The 23614-nt window shown below is 36.1% G+C and overlaps 1 protein-coding gene across 1 annotated transcript in view; it reads left to right on the forward strand.

The window, feature by feature from the left end:
- rgs17 (regulator of G protein signaling 17) overlaps positions 1-23614 on the forward strand; it is a 206298-nt gene that overhangs the window by 116243 nt on the left and 66441 nt on the right. The window contains exon 5 of the mRNA XM_051924282.1: positions 12195-12429. Coding sequence (XP_051780242.1) covers positions 12195-12429 — 235 coding nt within the window. The remainder of the gene's footprint in view (positions 1-12194; positions 12430-23614) is intronic.

The following is a 23614-nucleotide window of genomic DNA, read 5'->3' on the forward strand; positions in this document are numbered from 1 at the left end:
GCTGAAGCTGGGAGGACTAATGCATTATTGAAATTTACTGAAGATTTTCTGCCAATTAGGAAACAAATCATGTGATTTTGGGTACAGCTAAAGTATATGGAAATGCTGGTGAAGGTGTTTCATCACATAGAGACACAAAGGTTGCACAGGTGTTGAATTATATATAGTTTGATAGTATAGTTGATGTATGGTTTAATGGCAGATGAATCAAAACATATGATTTTTTTTCCTAAATGGCACTTCATAGCATACTGACATCTTTGCTGCTATATCAGACACTTGGCAAGCTTGTGTGCAGAACTGCATCATGTTTTATAAGCCAAGACAGATAGACTTTGATAAACAGTTATTCCAAATGAATGGTTGATGTCCTTTCACTCACTACTTGCCAACCAAACCTTACAAGTATGGCATAAAATTGTAAATAGCCACTGGTGTAAATAGAAAATTTAGGCAAAACACGATTCCTTAGATAGAGAAAGATCCTACTTGACCACTACAGGAAGACTATCTGAGAGTGTAATAATGTGAATAATTTATCCTTTCACAGGGAAAGAGAGAATGATCACTGTTGACAATATTTTCTATGGCAAGCAAGATATTTGCCTCAAAGACAAGCCTGTTCAGTGCCATAGCCATAATGAGACATGAACTTCTACCCCCTTTTCCAGTGAAATATTACACAAGAGATGGTCAACCCAGTAACCACAGTATCAGGTGGGGAAATACACACATCACTAACCTCTTCCCATACATCTGAAGTTACTCTGTGCTTACGATCTGTCGTATTTACAGCTCTCACAGGTCATATGATACAATGTAGACACAGTTCCCAAGGGATGCCAAATACTTTTCATCCGCAACAATTTATACAAAAATATACCAAAATAGTTAAAAATGAATTTTATTATTACCTTTTATTTGCCTAAAACTAATTGGGTTGCTACTGACCCAAGTGTGGTAAAGTGTTCATATTTTTACATACACATTTTAAGTGCTGTGTTTGAAACAGCACCTAAACAAAACAAGCTTTTTCATGAGTTCTTTGTATCTATATACTGTATGTTAATTACAATTAATTTTCTGTCTTGTTGCTTATTTATGTGTTTAGAGAGGTAACAGCTATGAAAATAAATGCATGACACTTAATAGCACAGCAAGGCCCTGAAAGAGTTGTTGAAGGTAGATGATGAGTCAGAGAGTGACTCAGAGGCATGCAGCAATGAAGCTGACGATGAACAGTGAGGCAATGCAGAGTGATACTTCTGATGCATCAGATCATGAATGTTGTGGGCAGGAAATTGTAGAGGAGAGATCAAATGAGGGAGAGGAGAATGAAGTTGAATAGGAGCAAACAGCTGCACAGAGTAAAACAGCATAAGCCACATCACCTAAAACAGCTTCTTAAAGAAGAGAAGGTGGAAAAAAACACAGAGAATGCCACATATGTTATGTATCACTGGACAGCAAAGCTTCTGCAGTGTATGACAGCAGCCATGTTGCAGTGATCATAAGCCAGGTCACAAGAGACCAGAGGCATGTCATAGTGTTTCCCGTGTAGTCCCATGTATCTTTGTATCTCTGTTCTTTGCCTCCACTGCTTTATCATAGGAAAACTGCTGATTTCATATCTAGTTGGTTGGATGCCTACCCCTGTTTCCTTTAATTAGTTCAAAACTTGCAATAAAAAGATCATCATCCGAACCACAGTTATTTTCAGGTCTTGTTTTTGCTGACTGAATAGCACTCCTCCTGTCTTTGGCTACAGAGTATGTAGTCATGAAGAGTCCTCATTTAGATGGTTGAAAAAAAAAGTTGCTGGCTATGAATTACTCTGCTAGAATTCTGCTGTTCTATGGATCACTTAATTTTGTACTCCAAAGCAAAGGTTTCCCATTTTATTAGTTGCCTTTTGGCTGCAGACTTTCGCTTTCTAGTCTCCTATTATCAATACAACAAATTTTGTAATCTTATGTCCAGTAGATATTGTAGATCCTCATAGTATATACTGTATATTTGAAGCTTAAATTTCATCTTTTACAAAGTCAAGTTTATACTTATTACATTTCTGTCTCTAGGGCAATATCATTCTTACAAGACTGAACTTTCCTTTAGTCTCCATAATAATAATAATAATTTATTTATATAGCACCTTTCCCTTGCTCAAGGTCTCCAGACATCTCGGAAGTTAGACATCCTTTTAGCTTTGACCTAAGCACATCCTGAAGACTCTGCACTGTACCTGCCACATGTTCTTTTGCAGAAATACCGATAGATAGATAGATAGATAGATAGATAGATAGATAGATAGATAGATAGATAGATAGATAGATAGATAGATAGATAGATACTTTATTAATCCCAATGGGAAATTTATTGAACCTTTATTGGCCTGAGGAATTCATCTTCCGGTGAGATGTCTGTGGTTGCTTGTCCACTGTATTTTTTGGCAAGATACATGAGTAGGTTGCCATTTAATTCTTTAGTGTCCTGTCTTTAGTCTGTTCTCTCTACTATGACCTGTCCATTTAGAGTGACCATACATGATGTAGCATGTAACTTTAATGAAATGCATAATCCCTTTTGACATGACAATCCAGGAATGATGTATTACCTAAGTTAATGTGATTTTAGACGGTCTTACATAATGCTTTCTATTTTGCCTTGCAAGTACTGAAATGCTTTAAGAATGTCTTTTCATAAGTCAATGTTTATCCATCCTTCCATCCTCTTCCGCTTATCCGAGGTCGGGTCGCAGGGGCAGCAGCTTGAGCAGAGATACCCAGACTTCCCTCTCTCCAGCCACTTCTTCTAGCTCTTCCGGGAGAATCCCGAGGCATTCCCAGGCCAGCCGGGAGCATGTCCTGGGTCTTCCCCGGGGCCTCCTCCTGGTTGGACGTGCCTGGAACACCTCACCAGGGAGGCATCCAGGAGGCATCCTGAGCAGATGCCTGAGCCACCTCATCTGACTCCTCTCGATGCGGAGGAGCAGCGGCTCTACTCTGAGAGCCTCTCCCGGATGACTGAGCTTCTCACCCTATCTTTAAGAGAGAACCCAGACACCCTGCGGAGGAAACTCATTTCAGCCACTTGTATTCACGATCTCGTTCTTTCGGTCACTACCCATAGCTCATGACCATAGGTGAGGGTAGGAACATAGATTTACTGGTAAATTGAGAGCTTTGTCTTATGGCTCAGCTCCTTTTCCACCACGACAGACCGATGCAGAGCCCGCATCACTGCGGATGCCGCACCAATCCGCCTGTTGATCTCACGCTCCATTCTTCCCTCACTCGTGAACAAGACCCCGAGATACTTGAACTCCTCCACTTGAGGCAGGATCTCGCTCCCAACCCTGAGAGGGCACTCCACCCTTTTCCGGCTGAGGACCATGGTCTTGGATTTGGAGGTGCTGATTCCCATCCCAGCCGCTTCACACTCGGCTGCGAACCGATCCAGAGAGAGCTGAAGATCACGGCCTGATGAAGCAAATAGGACAACATCATCTGCAAAAAGCAGTGACCCAATCCTGAGTCCACCAAACCGGACCCCCTCAACACCCTGGCTGTGCCTAGAAATTCTTATGAACAGAATCGGTGACAAAGGGCAGCCCTGGCGGAGTCCAACTCTCACTGGAAACGGGTTCGACTTACTGCCGGCAATGCGGACTAAGCTCTGACACCGGTTGTACAGGGACCGAACAGCCCTTATCAGGGGGTCCGGTACCCCATACTCCCGGAGCACCCCCCACAGGATTCCCCGAGGGACACGGTCGAACGCCTTTTCCAAGTCCACAAAACACATGTAGACTGGTTGGGCAAACTCCCATGCACCCTCCAGGACTCTGCTAAGTCAATGTTTATATAAACTACAAATTTTATGTAAGGCACATCCAACCAACAATCAATCCAATTTTCCTGCAAAACATGTTAAGTCCAAATGGAATAGCTGAGAACTACTACAAACAATGTATAGAGAAAATTATGTCAGAATGACTTTTAAATAATACAAATGCACCTTGCCACTTACCAAGTTCAAGAAACAAAAATTCTTGCTGATTAGCGTGAATAGGTGCAAGGATACATCATTTAGTAGAGGGTTATACATTGGTTGTCCCATGCTATAGTTATAGTGGTTCACACAAATTTGTTTTAATCATATTGGACTAGAGTCTATTCCAGCTGCACTGGGTGAGGAGGGGTGCAACTTGAAGAGGGTAAATAAGAATGATCATCGGAACAATGTCAGTTCCTTAGTAAACCCATGGTGATCCACCTTGACAACAGTAACTTGCAAACCAATGGCAGCAACCTGTGACTTTAGCTTAAGAAATCCTGTAAGACTATTCAATCAGTTTTCTTGCTAACAAACTATTTAAACTTTCAAGCATTCTAAATCATAATTTGTTTTCCATTTCAGTAATGAAGTATAGGTCATAAAATTGATTTGAAATGGGGCTCAATTCCCACAGAGCAAATTCTCTTTGGGCCTGCTCTGCCAGAACAAAGGTACTGAGAACTGTCATAGTGATGACAAATACTTCATAATGCTCTGCTTTTCTTTCATCTATAACTGTGCTGTCTGATATTTTGATGGAACAGCAAAAATGTGTGGAGCCATGGTATATGGTTTGAAGGTGCCTCTGAACCCTTTGCTTTTAAGTGTCACTACCGCTTGACCTGCTTCTAGGGCATGAATTTAATTTGTGACATTGGATAGATTTTGCAGTAATGTAACAGTAAATGGGTGGATTTTATTGGCTTGGAAAGACTTTGGCATGGCATTTATCAAGAATGATATGAGCATGATTTTTTTTTTATTTGATCCATTTTTAAAGCTACTTTTGTGAAATCAGACTTATCAATTGAAGATTAACCTTTATAACAACCTTTTTGTTGTATTTTTAGGTGATTCAAATTAGTGATAAGACTTTGCTTAGCCTGTGTACTAAACAGACTTAGCCTCTGACCTTGCACTAATTACTAATGAACCGGCAATAGCATCCCATTCACTCCATATCATTAAAATATGTATAACCTTTGCTTTTACTATGCCAAGCAAATTTTTTTCTATAAATAATGAACATTGTTTTGGTTTCAAACATCCAATAATGAGATCAAGTTAGTGTTTACTGATTAAAGTATACTGTTTTAACAGCTCCACTAATTATGTGTTTCAGCGTGGTCTGCCTTTTGTTTCAAAGCATTAGATAGATAGATAGATAGATAGATAGATAGATAGATAGATAGATAGATAGATAGATAGATAGATAGATAGATAGATAGATAGATAGATAGATAGATAGATAGATAGATAGATAGATAGATAGATAGATAGATAGATAGATAGATAGATAGATAGATACTTTATCTATCTATCTAATGCTTTGAAACAAAAGGCAGACCACGCTGAAACACATAATTAGTGGAGCTGTTAAAACAGTATACTTATTAGCTGAGCCACATGTCTGGACTATATTAATGTTTTGAAACACTAGCTAAACAAATGTAAATTTTGAACTAACAAATGCAGTATCTAATTTTGTCAATTTTGGAGACTATCCACAAGTACAGTATTAATAAGCTGGTTAGAAAATGGATGATTGGTAGGACAAGTAAGTGTAACCATGTTCATCACACCTAGTGTATAAATGTGAATCCTACATTCATTTGTCAGAACTATGCATGGTACTGTATTAAAGCATGGTTAATTTTGGTATAATTTCTACATTTCTCATTAAAAAGTGTGACGCAAGTTAAACTGATTTAAACTCACAGGCATTTGTCATGTCATTGTACTCTTAAAGCAAACATGAATTGTGTATTTTTATTCCTGATCTATAAAATTAGATAAATGTGACAAAGCCAAACCTTTTTTACCATTTACTTATTGTAGTATATTGTAGTCTGGACCTTTGGAGATTCCGTAGTGATAAGGAATTATGGGTATCGGGGAGCTTAGAGGAAGTGACATAAAATATAAGACTGTGTAACGTGTAATCTAAAAAAGGACCTGTTAAAAGTTTATTACCTTGAACCTGTCTCCGTCTTCTTCCTTTTTATTGGTACAATATTATTGTCCATAGATATAACACTTATTAATTTTTTTAGATAAATTTTTATAAGCAGAGCATCACAAAGGCATGCTACTCAATCAAACATATAGAAGGAGAAGAGAAATGCAGGCAAAAAATAATAATAATAACAATAATAATATAATAGTTCATAGCATAAGAGAGTCGATCACGGCTGTGGCATGCTTATTCTAAAATACTATTAATGAATTCTTGCAATGTTTTAAAATGTTTTGGATATGTCCTCTAAGAGAAAATTAGATTATTTTTAATTTGAGATAATACAGAATGCCACAAATCTGTATGCTAGCAGTGTGGATGTGGAATATTACAATCGACTTATCCGTATGCACTTTAACTCCATCTGGGAGAACACAAAATATTATTATTAATGGATTATAAGTGATTATGACACCAAGTCTATCTGAGAAGTATGTAAAGATTTTTTTCCGAAGTGATGTTAATTTAGTGCATTCCCAAAAAATATGGCCTAGCAATGCTGGAGCTAGACGGCAATGTTCACAAGTTAGATCTTGCCCTGGGTAAAATTTTACACTATTTTTAATTAGAGAAATATGATTGATGGAAGGTTTTAATTGAATTATGAAATGCTTGGCACATTTAGAACTATAATGTATTCTATGCATGGCTGAGTTCCACTCTTTTTCTGAGATGCTAATTGATGAGATGCAAATTTTTCTGAGATGGTTTCCCACCGTTCACAATGATCATTATATAGATTAATTATATATTGTTGAAATACTGTCTGAGTCTTAAGACTAATAAGTATAGCCTCTGCGATAGAAATGGGTGTGAGATGTGGAAAGCACTGGAGACAGAGGAAGCCTTTGTCGGTTACCTCATTCTAATTTGAAATAAATATGAGTTTGTGTTAATAATATGGATTGAGGCCTTTGGACTAGTATAATGTAGTTTCATCTGTGCAGATACGTTGGGGCCACACCTACATTTTTTCAGTATAGTAAATAGATAATCCTATTCGACTCTACCAAGGGCTTCTTTTTTAATCCAAATATGGTATGACTTCTGGTGGGTCAGATTTTGTGGATGAGTATATTATATAAATTTTGAAGCCGAGTTTCTGCCTTCCACAAATCCTGTTTAATCTTGTGATATTACCGAAGGAAGCATTTTATCAGTCCTTCTAGCTAAGACTAGCTAGTGTCTTTACATCATTATTCAGGGGTAAAACTGCTTTATGTGATGCACATTTTATAAGTCTTTATTTATTTGGGGGAAAATGGTTATTAATGCATGGCATTTTCTCTATCTTTTATAAATGTGTCCGTAACAGACGGTATATATTTATAGTACTTGTGAAAGTTACTGTTTTATTTTCACTTTTTTTCTCTCAGTTACGATCATGATACATACTACCACCCCCCCCACCCAGGGAGCTGACGCTGATAGTTTTTATTTGAAACTGGGAATAACTGTAGATGTGAGTGGCGTTTTGAGGCAATGAAACTGGACATTCTCTGATCTGGAGGGATAAAAGCTGACACACAAACGCTGGTGAATCTGCCATCTTCGTATCTCACCGTCACTTGATTTTTTTTTTATTCAGTTTTATTGAGTGTTCCTGCTCACGCTGAATTAGTATGCACCTTATGGTCTATGATGTCAAAGACGCACTGACAAAAAAAAACAAAACATAGGTATATATGATATTTGGAATTATTCATTTTATGACCTGTATTGTACATTTCGGAAAACATTGTGACACGGATGCAACATTATTCATATTATTCATATTCATTTGCATAACTTCTTGCGCTTGCAATCAGTGACCACGTGTTTTTTGTTTTTTTTTTCCCCGATCTTGCCAGTCTCCACGTTGCTGTATGCTGTTTCTTTTGTACTCCAGGACATGCAGAGGAAAGAACTGTTAACCGTTAACATTTGAATTTGATGACTGCTTATAGCGCTGAGCTTACCGCTCTGTACTATTCTTTTCTCTGCATGTCTTGTAGTATAAAAGAAACAGCATACAGCAACGTGGAGAATGGCAAGATCAGAAAAAAAAAACACGTGGTCACGGATTACAAGAGTAAGATGTTATGCGAATGAATATGAATAATGTTGCATCCGTGCCAATGTTTTCCGAAATGTACTATACAGGTCATAAAATTAATAATTCCAAATATCATATATAGCTATGTCTATGTTTTGTTTTTTTTTGTTAGTGCGTCTTTGACATCATAAGACCATAAGGTGCATACTAATTCAGCGTGAGCAGGAACACTCAATAAAACTGAATAAAAAAAATCAAGTGACAGTGAGATACGAAGATGGCAGATTCACCAGTGTCTGTGTGTCAGCTTTTATCCCTCCATATTAGAGAATGTCCATTGCATGTTCCATTGCCTCAAAACACCACTTACATCTCCAGTTATTCCCAGTTTCAAATAAAAACTATCAGTGTCAGATCCCTGGTTGGGGAGGTGGTAGTATGTATCGTGATCGTGACTGAGAGAATAAAAGTGAAAATAAAACGGTAACTTTCACAAGTACTATAAATGTACACTGTCTGTTACGGACGCAAACCAAATGTATGTGTGTACTGTATAATATTAAGAATTAGAGCAGCTCACTACTGAAAACGTCAAATATAGGATGCAGTCGGGATCGAACCGGGAACTCTTGATTACAAGTCAGCAAATCTTACCGCTATGCCACGGAAACTGTTTTTACCCTTGAACCTTTTGTGAAAGTGTTTATTTGTTCTTTGGACTTCAGACTTCATACATTATATAGTTTATGACAACATTTTGTCATTTACTACTAATATATGAAAAATGTTTCTGTTTTAACAATGTGTTTACACAGATTATTGTAGAAACGGAACGCACATGAAATGCATGTGTTCCAAATTACAATCTATTATTTCCACTCTAAAACTCCAGCACTTCACTCCCAGATAATCAATCAAGGCATGAGCTGGGAAAACTTTGTGCATGTTCTGCAGCTGTGGGGGGATGGAATAGTAGGCTGCTTGCTGCTTGTCTTTATCAGCACATTTACAGGACAAAAGACGCTGATGGAGAGGTGCGAACAGATTTAAGGTGGGCCGAATCTACGAGTTTTTTCTTAGGCTCTGGTAATTCTAGTATAAACAATATCCAAAAATGTATTGTGCTCAATAATGAATAATGGTCACTTTAAGAAAATCATCCTCTCAACTGCATCCCTTCTGATGCCAAAAAGAGTGTGGTCTGCACTTTTGCTATTACAAGTTCCTTGGTTTTGCTGACATTAAGGCTGAGATTGTTATCCTGGCACTACTTTGCCAGCAGGTAAACCTCTTCTGTGTAAGCTGTCTTGTCATTATTGGTGGTCAGGCCTATTATGCTAGCAGGATGGAGTAAGAGCTGTGTCTAACATCACAGTCATAGGAGTTCAAAAGAGGACTTGGAACGCTGCCCTGTGGAGTACCTGTCTTTGACAGTCAACATGGGAGATATCATGTTGCCAGTCCACACATGCTGAGGTCTGTTAGGAAGTCCAAAGTTCATTTAAATAAGGTGGCACAAAGTTGTAAACTGAGGGGTTTGGTGGTTGGTTTTGACAGCACAATATTGTCAAAACTGAACTGTAATCTATAAACTGGACTGTGGCATGATAGTTTTTCTTAGCCAGATATGACAGGATGGTATAGAGTGTAAGGAATATGGTATCCACTGAATACTGGTTGTGACAACATGCAAAGTGGAGGTGATCAGGAAAATGGAATATTCTGTTTAATGTGACCTACTACGATCCAAATTACGATCTATTATTTCCACTCTAAAACTCCAGCACTTCACTCCCAGATAATCAATCAAGGCATGAGCTGGGAAAACTTTGTGCATGTTCTGCAGCTTGAAGAGTCCTTCAAATACACTTAATCATGATTGGATTCTTAGGTATAGTGATAAACAGGTGAGGACCATTTTTTTTCTTCAGCATAAAAAAAAACACAAGAAGGCTTCAGCTAATTGATCACTTTAAGTTTTTTAAAACATACCCTCAAGTTCCTTCTGGATCATACACTGTATGGACATTAACACATAGAGAAGCTCTCCTTAAGCTATATGTAGAAAAAAGCATGTATCATGTGGTGCTGCAGGCAGTAGAATTGCTGGCTGTTTGTTATTGTGATCAAAGTGGGTATAGAAGGTATTAAATTCATAGTCAAGTGAAAAATTTGATTGGATTGGGTTAGGCTTAACTTTGTAATCCATGAACATTTATAGTTCCTACCAAATATGTATTTCAGCTGCTTTACCCAGTCTGTAGTTTACTCCTACATTGATGTTTAGTCACTGTGACTGGTATTAACTTGGGACAACCACAGGAGGTTGGGTTTCCAGCTTGGTGTGCCCCATTTAATTGGTAAAGTATTAAGTCAAGAGCTTCAGCAAAAAACATGCCAATGGCAACTGCAGTCTGGGTTGCCTGGAGGGCTTGTTTGTATTAAGGAGCTCCATCTCTACTCTGAATGTGGATCCAAATGATCACATTTCTGTTGTAGTAACAAAATAAATAACTCCTGGCCTGGGGAGACTGGGCATTTCTCAGCTGGAAATTTCACTGCATTGTGGAAAAAAAGAGAAGAGGTTGTTAGCGGCTGTGCCCCCTCTTGTCCTGGGGTGGTGTTGTTCCCCTGACGAGAGCCCTGAAGGTGGTCCCTAGTCATACATGTGTAACACTACATAGATTGATTTTATGAGTTTGTATCTGCATTTCTTATATATTTCCATATCAGCATCTTTAAATACATTGCTGTATGCATTCAGCAAATTCCTGATGTCAGCAGTGATCCAAAGTTTCTTATTAGGATATATGCAAATTGTTTTCATAGACATACAGTTATTACTTTGACAGTTTGTTTCATTCCAGCAGGGAAAAGGTCATTTGTCAAGACAAAAAAGACATATTTTTGGAAAAACTGTGATCATTTACAAGAAAGGTGAAATAAACTGGAAAGGAAATTTAACATTGAACATGACAACAACCCTATTCACATTTGCAAACTAAAATGTAAGCATCTCACAGTAGCCTGTGGATATACCTGTGTTATTTTGCAATGTTTACCATACTCTGATTGAACCTAAACAGTTCTGTAAGGGGAATAAATGTCTAATGCCAAACCATTGTGTGCTAAATTAATGTAGATCTGCCGAAATGTTTTTTTTTTCTTCTACTATTTAAACAAAAAATCCTTGGAATTTGTTTTCATTAATAATAAGCTCATTTTTAAAATTTTACCTCCTTAGTCTTTCTGAGTTTGGGGGTTGGCTCATTAGCACCCCCTTCATGTACAATGTCGAAGACTTAGATTTTATCATTTTGTTATCATATATTGTGTGTTACAATGCATAACAACTACATGTACAAAACTATTATGTACAAACATCTTATTTAAAATGTTTGGAATTACAGCCAGAAATGTGATTTAAAAGGGCTATTCACTTTCCACACTTATAAAATTGTACATAAGCTATTAAATAATTTTTTAAACTTCTCATAAGGACTGTTAAGCATCACTGTTGTTTGAAAAATCCTGAGCATTGCAAACAAAAATAACTGATTTTTTTTTAACTCAATAGTACAATGTATATACCAAATACAAGGAGCATACAGATCAAGAGCCACATAAATATCTGTTTAGAAATTTTGTTAGTTTATGCCAAGGTGTATTTTACATGTTTACCCTTTCTTTCTCTATGAATTAACTTTGCAGAGAATTTATATTTCATAAAAAGTAGCACTAATTATGAGGTTTCCCCTTAATCCGTTTATTTGTTACAGTAATTTGTTTAGTTTTCTGTTAAAGACAGGGGTGTGTAATTGACAGATAATTTAAAGAAACCTGGAAATAATCATTCAACAGATTAGAGCATAAAAAGTTAGATTAACATTTTTTTTTCAACCTTACCAAAATTATACAATTTGCTATTTTAATCCTTAACCTACTTAAACTTTTCCTTTCCTTAATCACAATTGCAGAACAGTAATAGAAAAAACAAATGTGACATTTTGTATGCTTTGCTTGAAAAATGTGGAAAGTATTCATCTTTTATTTTCATAATTTATTTTTTTATTTTGCTTTTTTAAGTTTACAAATAACTCTACAAGAAGTTATATCATGGGGCCAAAACTTTGAAAAAATGATGAGTACTTCAACAGGAAGAAATGTATTTAGAGAATTTCTCCGCTCAGAATATAGTGAAGAGAATTTGCTTTTCTATCTTGCCTGTGAAGACTTGAAGAACGAACAGAATTCAAAAGTTGTAGAGGAGAAAGCAAGGACAATCTATGAAGACTATGTTTCGATACTTTCCCCAAAGGAGGTAAGAACACATATTTTTGTCTACTTTATAATTCATACCATAAATTTGCACTCAAAAACTTCTGCATTTTTAAGATATAAAAAGGGACTCAAGTGGTACTAGCAATGGTTTACACTTCGAATGATAATACTTAGATACTGTATTTGTGACATCATTGAGTAGACCAGAAAAATATTGTTTACTAGATTGCCAATTAATAATCTAGACAAACTATATAACGTATAGCTTCCAATTTAAGATCTGCTTTTTTTTACATACATTTTTAAACTTGATTATTGGGTGAGTCTAAAATTTGAAGGATTTTATTGTCATACCTCATAAGACCTTCTGCAGCTAAACAAATACAAGAAATATGCTTGTGCAGTTTGTGAAAGGGAAAGCAATTCGGTGCATGGACCAAATTGACATTCATAGACTTATCAACAGAAATAGATTCCACAAAAGAAAAAAATTATATTGGTATATTGGTGTATTTATTTGTAATTCTTTCAGTAGTGGATCTACATTTTTGGAGCTCTGAAGCTTGAACTGTTAAGGGGGCCCATTCACAGCCAACAATAAGGTCTGGATAACCACTGTTATCTTCTTCAATGGGGTTGTTCCATGACAGATCACAACAAATTTTTTTTTTTTGATACTTTAATAACCTTTTACTTTTTATTTTAGCTTTTACTTTGTATTGAATTACACTAAATTATTAATATTATTAAAAAAACCTAATCATACAAGAAACACCAAATATTTTTAAGCAATTTGGACTAAAGTCACTTCTGTGGCTCCTTCAGGATTAGGGGCCCAGAACCTTAAAATTCATTAGTTTCATAGTATATTTGCTCCTGAATTCTTGTATATACCAGCATTTTTTCCCCACAAAATTTCTTTTTGAAAAGGGGAAGTGTCTTAAATTTAAGGGTGTCTTAAAATGGAAGCAATATGGCATTAATAAGCAGAATGTTTTTCGAAATTAAACCAAGTCCAAAAGCAATGCATTTAAACACAAAAACCAAACTCAAGGTAATTAACATGCCAAGGCCAAAACCAAAAACTATTTTTTTTTAATTTCAATTAAAAAACTACAACTTTCTAATCTTTTGATTTGAATCATTCTCCCAAGTTATAGTGTTCCCAAATTGCATTTTATTCCACAAAAAAAATGTTGTGATCTTGATACTTGTTTTTTGGCAACAAAAATCGTCTGGTATTGTTTCTCAATACTTTCCCCTCAATCTAGCAGTTTTTCTTGCATTTTACAGTACACTGTGTAATTTTATCTTCATATTGGACTGGCTGCAATAAAAACAGCTGAAAAATTAAGAGTGTGAGTCAAGACGAAAGAATCGAGTCAAGAGCAAAACAAAGGTCATGATTGTAAGAGCAAACAAGCAATGTCAGCCAAAGCACAAAACAAAAATCTAATTCAAAAAGCAGAGCTTGTCATTTTCATCTCGTCTGTTTCGAGAAATGGACATCTGAGGTGGAACCCTGCTAGCAGCTGTGTTATTTTTCCTTCTTTTTTAAGAAAAACTGAGGTATCCTGTATTTACTCCACCCGAGGGGCTTCATTACAGCATATGCAAGGATAAATTAGCATGACTGGCAGGAGAAAGGCTCAGAAAGAAACGGAAAAGACAGTTAAAGCTTCATCTAAGTCTGAACAGGCCTCAAGTTCAAGATACGGCCTGGCAGAGACTGATCTGGAACAGATAGGCGAAACAGTGGATCTCCTGGGACCTGACGCCGTAGCATCACCTCAATCCGAGAGCAAAAGTGGGAGCGAAAATGCAAGTGAGTTGGGCCAGGAGACCTCGTCAATTCAAGGTGGTTCATTGGAAGTGAAAGAGGCCTTTCCACGCTGTCAGCTGCCCATTCCGGGCCGGTGGCATCAACTTTTTCTGGGCTTGCTACTCCACCCCCAGAGCACAGAGAAGACCAAAATAAACAGTCCAAGCCGAAGGTAAAGATCGCTGCGATAATTGCAGCAATAACTACCACATTCAGGGAGGACATAAATGAGATAAAGAGCAATATAAAGAAGAACACAAAGGATATAAGGAAAGATATAATGGACATAAACATGACAAATAAGAAGTTGTTTTAAGATATTAAAGACTCACAGAAATGTTTAAACAATCGCTTTTAGGCAACCTTTAAAGCTATGCTAGAAAAAATAGAGGAAAAAATAGAGGAAAATGCGAGTAAGTTTGAAAATAAATTTAGAGCACTTGATGCTCAGCTTGAAGACATTAAGCAAATGTTCACAACACGTATTGAAATAGTCGACAAAATGGCTTTTTCTGACTGACAAAAACAGAATGGCTACTAAATCTGAATGCAAAGTGCTTGGAGACAGACTAGCTGTGCTGGAAGATGGATATAGAAGAAATAATATCAGAATTGAAGGTCCCCCAGAATACCGTGAAAGCCCAAAAATAGTGAAATTCATCGCTGAGTTATTTTCTCAAATAATTGGAGAGGACTTCAAATTAGACACAGGGATATCAGCAGCTTACTGCATACGTGGATTGAATGCCTCAAAACCTAGAATCTTCATTGTACGCTTCAATGAATTACAGTCAGACTGAAACAAGAAATTACATTTGAAAATAAACGTATTCACGTTTTCCCTGATTTTTCATCTTCAGCGAATGCTAAATGCTGCACATTTCAAAGCTTTAAACAGCATTTACGCAAACCCAAAATCAAATACAGCCTCGTCTATCCTGCTAAATTGAGGATGGATATTCAAAGCAAGTTGTACATTTTTAGTTCTCCAGATAAAGCAGAAAAAGAGTTATAAAAAACTGATCCTGACACTGTTTGAAATACAATTGAGAATCACATCATGTCCTGGCAAGGCAAAGAAGACTTTACCTGCAGTTTGGCTATTTGCTGTGAGACCTTTGCCGTAATTATACATTTCATACATTTATTCACATCTGTCTCATTTGAAATTGTCCAAGATGTTCCCAGGACAAGATCCAGCCTGTGAACATTGCAATCGAGGCCCAGCTTCACTGGGCCATATGTTTTGGGTTTGTACCAAATTAACATCATTCTGGACAAAATTTTTTAAATGCCTATCAGACAGCCTTGGTGTCACAATCCCTCCTAACCCACTAACAGCTGTGTTTGGTGTACTCCCAGATGGGCTTAAAGTGGAGAAGGACAAACAAACAGTAATTGCCTTTACTTTACTATTAGCATGTAGACTTGTCTTGCTTATCTGGAAGAATCCTAACTCACCTCTTTTAAGTCAGTGGGTAACTGATGTTATATACTATTTGAAATTGGAAAAAATCAAATTCTCACTTAAAGGATCTGTTCAAAACGTTTTTTAAAACCTGACAGGACCTAATCAATAACATTTTAGAATAAGCAACCCTTCATCAATTGACCTTTGATGTTGTGACCCTAGAGACCTCATCCCTAGCAACCAGGACCCACAAAATAGAGTCCAAAAAGACATTAAATAAAATCCAATTTGAGAAAATGACAACAGAATTTAATCATTCCCTGTGTATAATAACCCCAGAGAAACAACACTTAGATGATTTTTATTCCTTAGAAATAACTTGGGAAAAATTAAAATGAAACTCTATTCATAACACTTATTAAAAACTAGTTTCCATGAGCTGAGACATAGAAAGATGTGTGAAAAAATGTGCAGTATCTGAAGCGTCAAAATGCAAACAAAATAAGTGAAAGGAAAAGAATAAAACAATGAAATAAATGGGAAAAGGAATGGGGGAAAAAGCAAGAACCTTCACTTAAATCCTGAGAATTTAAGTCTTTGCTGTGTAATTGGCTTGCTATGCCTATACAAGATGAAATTAGTTTAAATGCCCCAGTGTGTATGAGTGTGAGTGTGTTCAGCATTGCATTTACAACTCTATTGGGATTCGATCTTGCCTTGTGGCTGATTACTAGGATAGACCCTGGCTCTCTGTGATCCTGAAATAAAATGTCAAAAGAAGGATGGATGAGTAATTTATTTTTTAATTATAGCATTTTATCTGTCATGTGTTTGTTTATTTGTGTGTAAAACTGTTGAAAAAACAAGCCTGTACATAGAAAGCATGCAGAACTCTTAAGAGACTGAAAACCTATATGTTAAAACACTTGTTTAAGCTGTTACAGACAAAAAAACTATACTGAATGTTAAATTATGTTACAGCAAAGGATACAATTATATTTCTGAAGTGTTACTAAGCTTTTTGAAAGCAAGAAAACCTTTAAGCTAATAATCTAAATTACTTTCTTTATTTGCTATTAAGCTGGTTGCCGTGGAATACAGTGCCATATGGTGTTTTTAATTTTCACATGGTGCCAGACTACTCTCAGTAGTGTTGATTTTTCTTGGACTGGTTTTGAAAACTAAATTAGTCATGCAAAAAATGTTTTTGAGTGGCAAAGTTAAGTATATTAGGAATTAGACTGTTAAAAAAGACTTAATGATAACTAAGGTCAAATTTGAGTTAAAGGTCTGAATGCTAAAAGCTTGAGACACCTAAACAATTCAAGAATGAGTGATAAAATGTAGCTCATAATATTACTGACAATCTGTGTGCACAGTTCTATTCCTAGTCAAAAAATAAGAAATTAGATGAAAACTGGTCATTGACAAGGAACAGGGAGCACTAGAGAGCAAAGAGTTTTTACCATGAAAGGGTTTTGTAGGTTATTTCAAAAGGGTGAAATGTCCTACTCACTTTCTTAATCATGCTCTTGATTTCATTATTAACCATGGTTTTTAAATTAAAAATGTAATTTATTTTATATTAATTTAATTATTTCTCATAATTATTTAATTACTTTTGATCCACCACTGCCTTTATTGTCAAATGCATTTAAAAACATTTCCATTAACAGATCTGAAACACATTTATAAATACAGCATATTTAAAACATGCACAATATACATTAAAAATACAAATATAAACATATACATAAATCCACCCATCCATTTTCTAAACACACTTATTAAGAGTAGATTTGTGGGGATGCTGGAGTCTAACCCATCATGTAGGAATAATTACTAGACTGGACAGGACAATAGCCCATCCCACAGTGCACACACATCAGGGACCAATCCACTTAACCTGCATGTGTTTGGACTGTGGAAGGAAACACATGTGGGCATGAGTAGAACAGGAAAACTCCACACTGTGAGCACCTAGGACTTAAACCCTGGTCTCCTTCTTGCAAGATATTAGCACTGCCACTGCATCACTGTTATATGAAATATATTAACCTAGGAGTAGACAAAAGAGAACAGAAAAGTATATTTTGGCCTGTACAGATTAACTTGGTGATCCAGCTCCTCTGTATATTTTTTCTTTACCTTGTACCCAAATAATGTTCAAAATTTGGTCCACAAATCAACATGAAAATGTCACCAATGCTATATGCCATTGCAGGACATCAATAAGAGAAACAGATTAGGAAAGACTTTGGAAAGATTCTTAGGTAACAAACATGTTCACCAATAGCTTTAACATGATTATGCCATGTCAGAAAATGAGATGTTGCCAACACTGGCAAGTAAGTGATATCACAGTTTGAGGGCCCTGTATGGCAGAACAGTAGTACTAATTATTATGGTTTAATACAATCTATATGTCTGTTTGTTTTCCACTATGTACATTAGAACATTCCTCTGCTACTCTTATTTATTGTCTTTATATATTTATTTATGCAGCATGTTAATGTTTTATTGCCTGTACATACTCCCCTGCCCCATCCAGTATACAGTATGTGAAAATACAAGATCTAATCTAATCAAATACTACTAGAATGTGGCAGCCCACACACATGGTGTTTAAGTGCATTTAATAACAGAACCAGAAATTTTACTCTTAATTTCTAAAATTAAAACTTTAGGACCACTGCTTTAGACCCAGCTAACTAGACTGTTGGAAAACATGCTTGATGTAAAGCAGTTGCATGTCTTGAACTGAATGTAATTAATATACCTTCACTGAAAAGAATTGTTTCTGGTTCCTTCAAGTGAACATTATTACAGCTTAATTTCAGAAATAGGATTTAATTTGAAATGCCCTTAAAATTCAGTACTAATTTTAAAAAATGTTTTTTAATTAACTTCAGAGTAACTTTGAAACTTATCTTAAAAGGCAGCCAGGTGTTTTTTCGGATCACATTATAAAAAGAGGTTCACCTACTTTTGTAGATAAAGTTCTAATATTCTCTTGTGCATGTTTGTGATGTTGTTATTCACATCTGTTTACAGCAAGGTCTTGAATATTTACTTGTCAAGTATTGTTTATAGATGACTTGTTTCATACTTGTTAATGTTTCTTCAGTGCCTTGTAGATGTCATATGAGAGTAATTCCTCATTCCTGTCTGCAGTTATATATTATGTTCTTTACACTTCACTGCTTTGAACAAGTAATTGCTGTTAGAAAATGCAATTAAGAAATATATTAATAACATACATATAACTGTGTTTATAAATAACAGTATATAATACTTCATTATTCAACATCTTTAGGGAAATCAAATAGTGGAGAAAGGAAAATATTCTCTCTTTAAATTCTGAAAAAAATTATTTCAATGAGCGATAATTATGCAGTCAAGGCAATTTTGTCAGATCCTAAGTTGATTTATAACCAATTCAAGATTACAGACAATGCTACCAGGATGGGCACTTGCAGTATGTGTCCCTATACTGCTAATAAAGGATATAAACAGATGGATGAAAGAATTTTAGTTTTACTGAATCCCCATAAAATGTAGGTGACATTTTTTAATAGTGGTGCAACCTTTACATTTCAGCACTAACATCTGTTCCCTCCAGTAGCTGATCTTTTATGACAATAGCAGTGTTATCAAAAAACTGTAGACCTCAGGCTTGTTTCTTATGGATGCATGTGAAAATTGCTATACTGACATTTGACAGTGGATGACCGGAAAAGAGTATTATGGAAGGATGAGTCTAAGTTTACAATGTTTTTTCTCTGTTGCAGAGGACACAGGTATTTAACATGTACTTAAGGAAGCAACCTATTGGGCACCTGTAAGGCATCTGTTTCTCAAGTTACAGACTTTGAAGCACTTATCCTCTTGCGTAGTTGTGCATGTGGACCTTCCGTGTATTCTTCTGTCCTGTTTAGATCCAGTTTTCCCTCTTCTCATAAGACAGTAATGGAGATCTTTGTATGAAAACTAAATTTTCTTGGCAATCTGCTCCATTTATTTTGCAAAGCAGCAGTAGACTGTTTCTTGTGCCAAGTGTTTAATTTTGCCCATGCTAGTTCTTTGCAACCCAAGGAAAGACATTTTACATATGTTATTGAACTGTTTTGGTTGTGTTAACATAATTACAAAGCTTTGTGTGCTAACCAATTCATATTTAAACATTGTTAATTAAGGATTACCTAAGATAGTTTACCATTAGGACAGTAGAGTAATGGCTGTTGACGATGGGGCTTTTTATTCATATATGAATAATATATCAAACAGTAATAGCTATTTCTAACATTAGTAATGTCTTTTAAATCACTTAATGGTACTTCGATTAAAAAAAAGAAAGTTATGAATTTCTATCAAAACCATGAAAAGTTTTGTGTGATTCACCGATACTAGTGTTCAAAAGTTTGGAGTCTGCATTCTTTAAAAATAGTTAGACTTTTATGAACAAATATTCTTTAATGATCATATCCATATACTGTACACATTACAGAACATTTGTTCATGAAATCCAAACTGTTTATAAAAAAATAACTTAAATTGGTAGTTTCACATCTGATAATAATGCTGATACCAAAGTAGTCTTTTGTGATTTTGAAGCTATGTAAGTGTAAAAACTGATAACTGTACAAATATTTTCTATACCTGCTTATTTCTGCTGGTTTTTGATGAATTGTAAAAGACTTAGCACATGCTCACAATCTTATATTTAATCCAGCTGTCACTTGTGATGTTCATATACAAATCATAATCATTACACCCCTAAAGTAAACAATTTATTATCATTAACTGTATTTTATCTGTTCCTGACAGGTCAATGAATACACAGGTCAAAACCATGCAATATGTAAATTATAATGCTACATTAAAATTTAGTGACATAGAATCTTTTTGTCATCCCAAGGGAGCTGCAAAAGTTACAGCAACAATCATGACAAAAAAAATCAGCATTAAATGCAAAAAATCAACTTAGAACCCAGCAGAGAGTAAGCAATTGACTCCAAACATGCAAGAAAGGTCTTATTGTAAGATTGTAATGTCTATTGGCAGAAATGACCTCAAGTAGGGAATTCTACCTTTCTTCCTCAGAACAATATACATCAGTTGACACTTGAGTATCACTTGTCTGAAATAGGGTTTAGATGTAGTAGCTCTCTCCAACCAGACTTTCTTAGTGGAAAAGGAGATACCAAGATTTAACAACAGCATGACTGTTCATCAAGGGATGGATGGGAAACCTTTAAAGCTTAAGATGATTATGAAACTTGATTGGCCATGTCAACATTAGGTGCACGACCTAAGTTACTCAAACTTTATATAAAAAAAAAAAAAGAAAATTCTATCGCTGACTTCTGAAATGAAACAAACTGATGTTTAGATCCTGTCCCAATCAAATAAATGAAAAAAAAATTATGGTATTTATACCCATCCTTAACATTATCATCCATCAAGTTCAATTTCAGCAGTTCCCTGAAGCACTGTTGTCTACCACAGTACATGTTAACTTATTTCTTGTGTCTGTGGTTTTCTGTGTGAAGATAATCTTTCTTATATTTAGCCAAAATGTACTCTTGACCAGTTTCTATCTGTGTCTCCATGCTGGGAACCACTGAAATAATTCTCTTCTTAATTTTAAATAATTCACTCATGTACCCTCTTAACCTGTGTTTTTGTAAACTAAAATGGAATAGCTCCTTCAATCTTTCCTCATAGCTAACACCTCACAGTCTCTTAAATCAGCCTTGTCACTCCACAATAATATCAGTTATAATTACAAAATGGTAAGTCACTGTCCAAAAAGAAGCAACCTCTGAAAAGGATTTAGAGGTTTAAGTTGACACAGTGTTTTCACCATCTAAGCTGTTTGCAGAAGCATTTAAAAAGGCAAATAAAGTGTCAGGTTATGTTGTAAACTCTGCTGAATTAAAATTGAGGGACATTATGCTTGGACTATATAATGCACTAATGAGACCACATCTGGAGTATTGTGTGCTGTTCTGGTCACCACACTACAAATAAGACATAGCTAAGCAGTGCAGAGGAGAGCAACCAGATGCATCCTAAAACTTAAAGACATGTCACATTCTGACAGACTCAGAGAATTAAACCTGTTTAGTCAGGTCATCAGAATCCTAAAAGCATTGTTAAAGTAGATCCTAGATCCTCTTCATAATGTGTATTTTCAAGTTTCAGACCTCCCCCATTGTGTTTTCAAATCTAATATTTTTACTTTGTAGGTCTTAAAAGTGGTTTATGTTTGCATTTGTTATATTTAATTTAATCTGCTATGAATCCTCTAAAACCTGTATTTTGTCAAGTGCCCTATGAAATGATTTAGCTGATCATACATTATCTCCTGTTCCACCCAGATTAATTTCACTTGCAAACTTTACCAAATTGTTATTTATATTCTTATCAAGATTGTTTATATATTAAATATAAAAATATATATTTATGCATATATCATGCTAGAAGGTTATTTGAATGTTTGTTATGAAAAAATATAAATACATCCATCCATCCATCCATTTTCCAACCCGCTGAATCCGAACACAGGGGTCTGCTGGAGCCAATCCCAGCCAACACAGGGCACAAGGCAGGGAACCAATCCTAGGCAGGGTGCCAACCCACCGCAGGACACACACAAACACCAAGCACACACTAGGGCCAATTTAGAATCGCCAATCCACCTAACCTGCATGTCTTTGGACTGTGGGAGGAAACCAGAGCACCCGGAGGAAACCCACGCAGACACGGGGAGAACATGCAAACTCCACGCAGGGCGGACCCGGGAAGCAAACCCAGGTCCCCAGATCTCCCAACTGCGAGGCAGCAGCGCTACCCACTGCGCCACCGTGCCGCCCTAAATATATAAATACAGTGTTCAAATATTTATTTTACATATAGATAAATCATTTTTCTTAATTTATATTTGCATCAGCTCAAAGGAAACTTATTTACTGTTAAAATGGGGGGAAATGTTTATTAGTAGATTAATGTCTGTTCATCAAGGCAGTTATGCTACAGATTGGTTAGTTGGTAGGGCTGAAAAGTAAGGCATGAAAGGAAAAGGAAAAGAAAAAAAGAGTGGTAGAGGCATGTGAGGAGGACACGTGCTGGCGTGGGTAATTTTTTTGGTGAGTTGAGTGTGAATTTGCAAAAACAACAGACGTAGGACTTAGGAAAGGACACAGCTGTTTTCTGAATGACTTGGTTTTATACTATGTGTTTTTATTAAGTTTAATGTCACTGTTCTCTGTGCCCACTGTTATAGACTCATTCATACAGGCCGACCAAGTATGGCACACAGGGGCACTGCATCAGTATTTAGAATTGCCGAGCCAAGCACAGGACTAGAGAGCCAAAGGACAACTGGAGAATTGAATAGTCAGCCTAAAGACAGACTAGTATATTTCTGTCTTCTGTCAACACACCATTTTCTTTCCTTGTTGGGAGAATGAGAACTGTATGTAGGCATTGTGCTATTTCTGTATGTTTGAAGGTAGGGTTTGAGTCCTGTCCTGACCTTGTTTGGATTCGGAGCCAAGGAGCCTGCACATGGAGCAACCAGTATATAAGAATGGACACCTACGGCTAACACTTTGAAGCTTCCAGGCGGAAGAATATGTCTTCCGTCCGAGGCTGGGCAGAAGATTATGTCTTCTGTCCGGTTAAAATCCTTTCAGCGTGGCGACGAAAGATGACAAGACTGCGTAGGTCAAGTCTCCCACATGCTTGATATGTCTGTCATAAGCTTCCCGTTTGTAATACCACGTGAACCCGTCAGTAAAGAGATAGATTATCCTTTATGCTTCTCGTGTAATCTTTTAACCGTCTTATTGCATGAGGGGTGGGGATAATACCTTTTGAAAAGAACACATTTCCAGAGAGCTAATGCCTCTTAAGGAAACAAATTGGCGTAGTCGGCAGGATTGTGGCTAAATTAATAACCGTATATTATTATTTATAATATATATA

The sequence above is a fragment of the Erpetoichthys calabaricus genome, chromosome 3, assembly GCF_900747795.2.
Source record: "Erpetoichthys calabaricus chromosome 3, fErpCal1.3, whole genome shotgun sequence".
Lineage (NCBI taxonomy): Eukaryota > Metazoa > Chordata > Cladistia > Polypteriformes > Polypteridae > Erpetoichthys > Erpetoichthys calabaricus.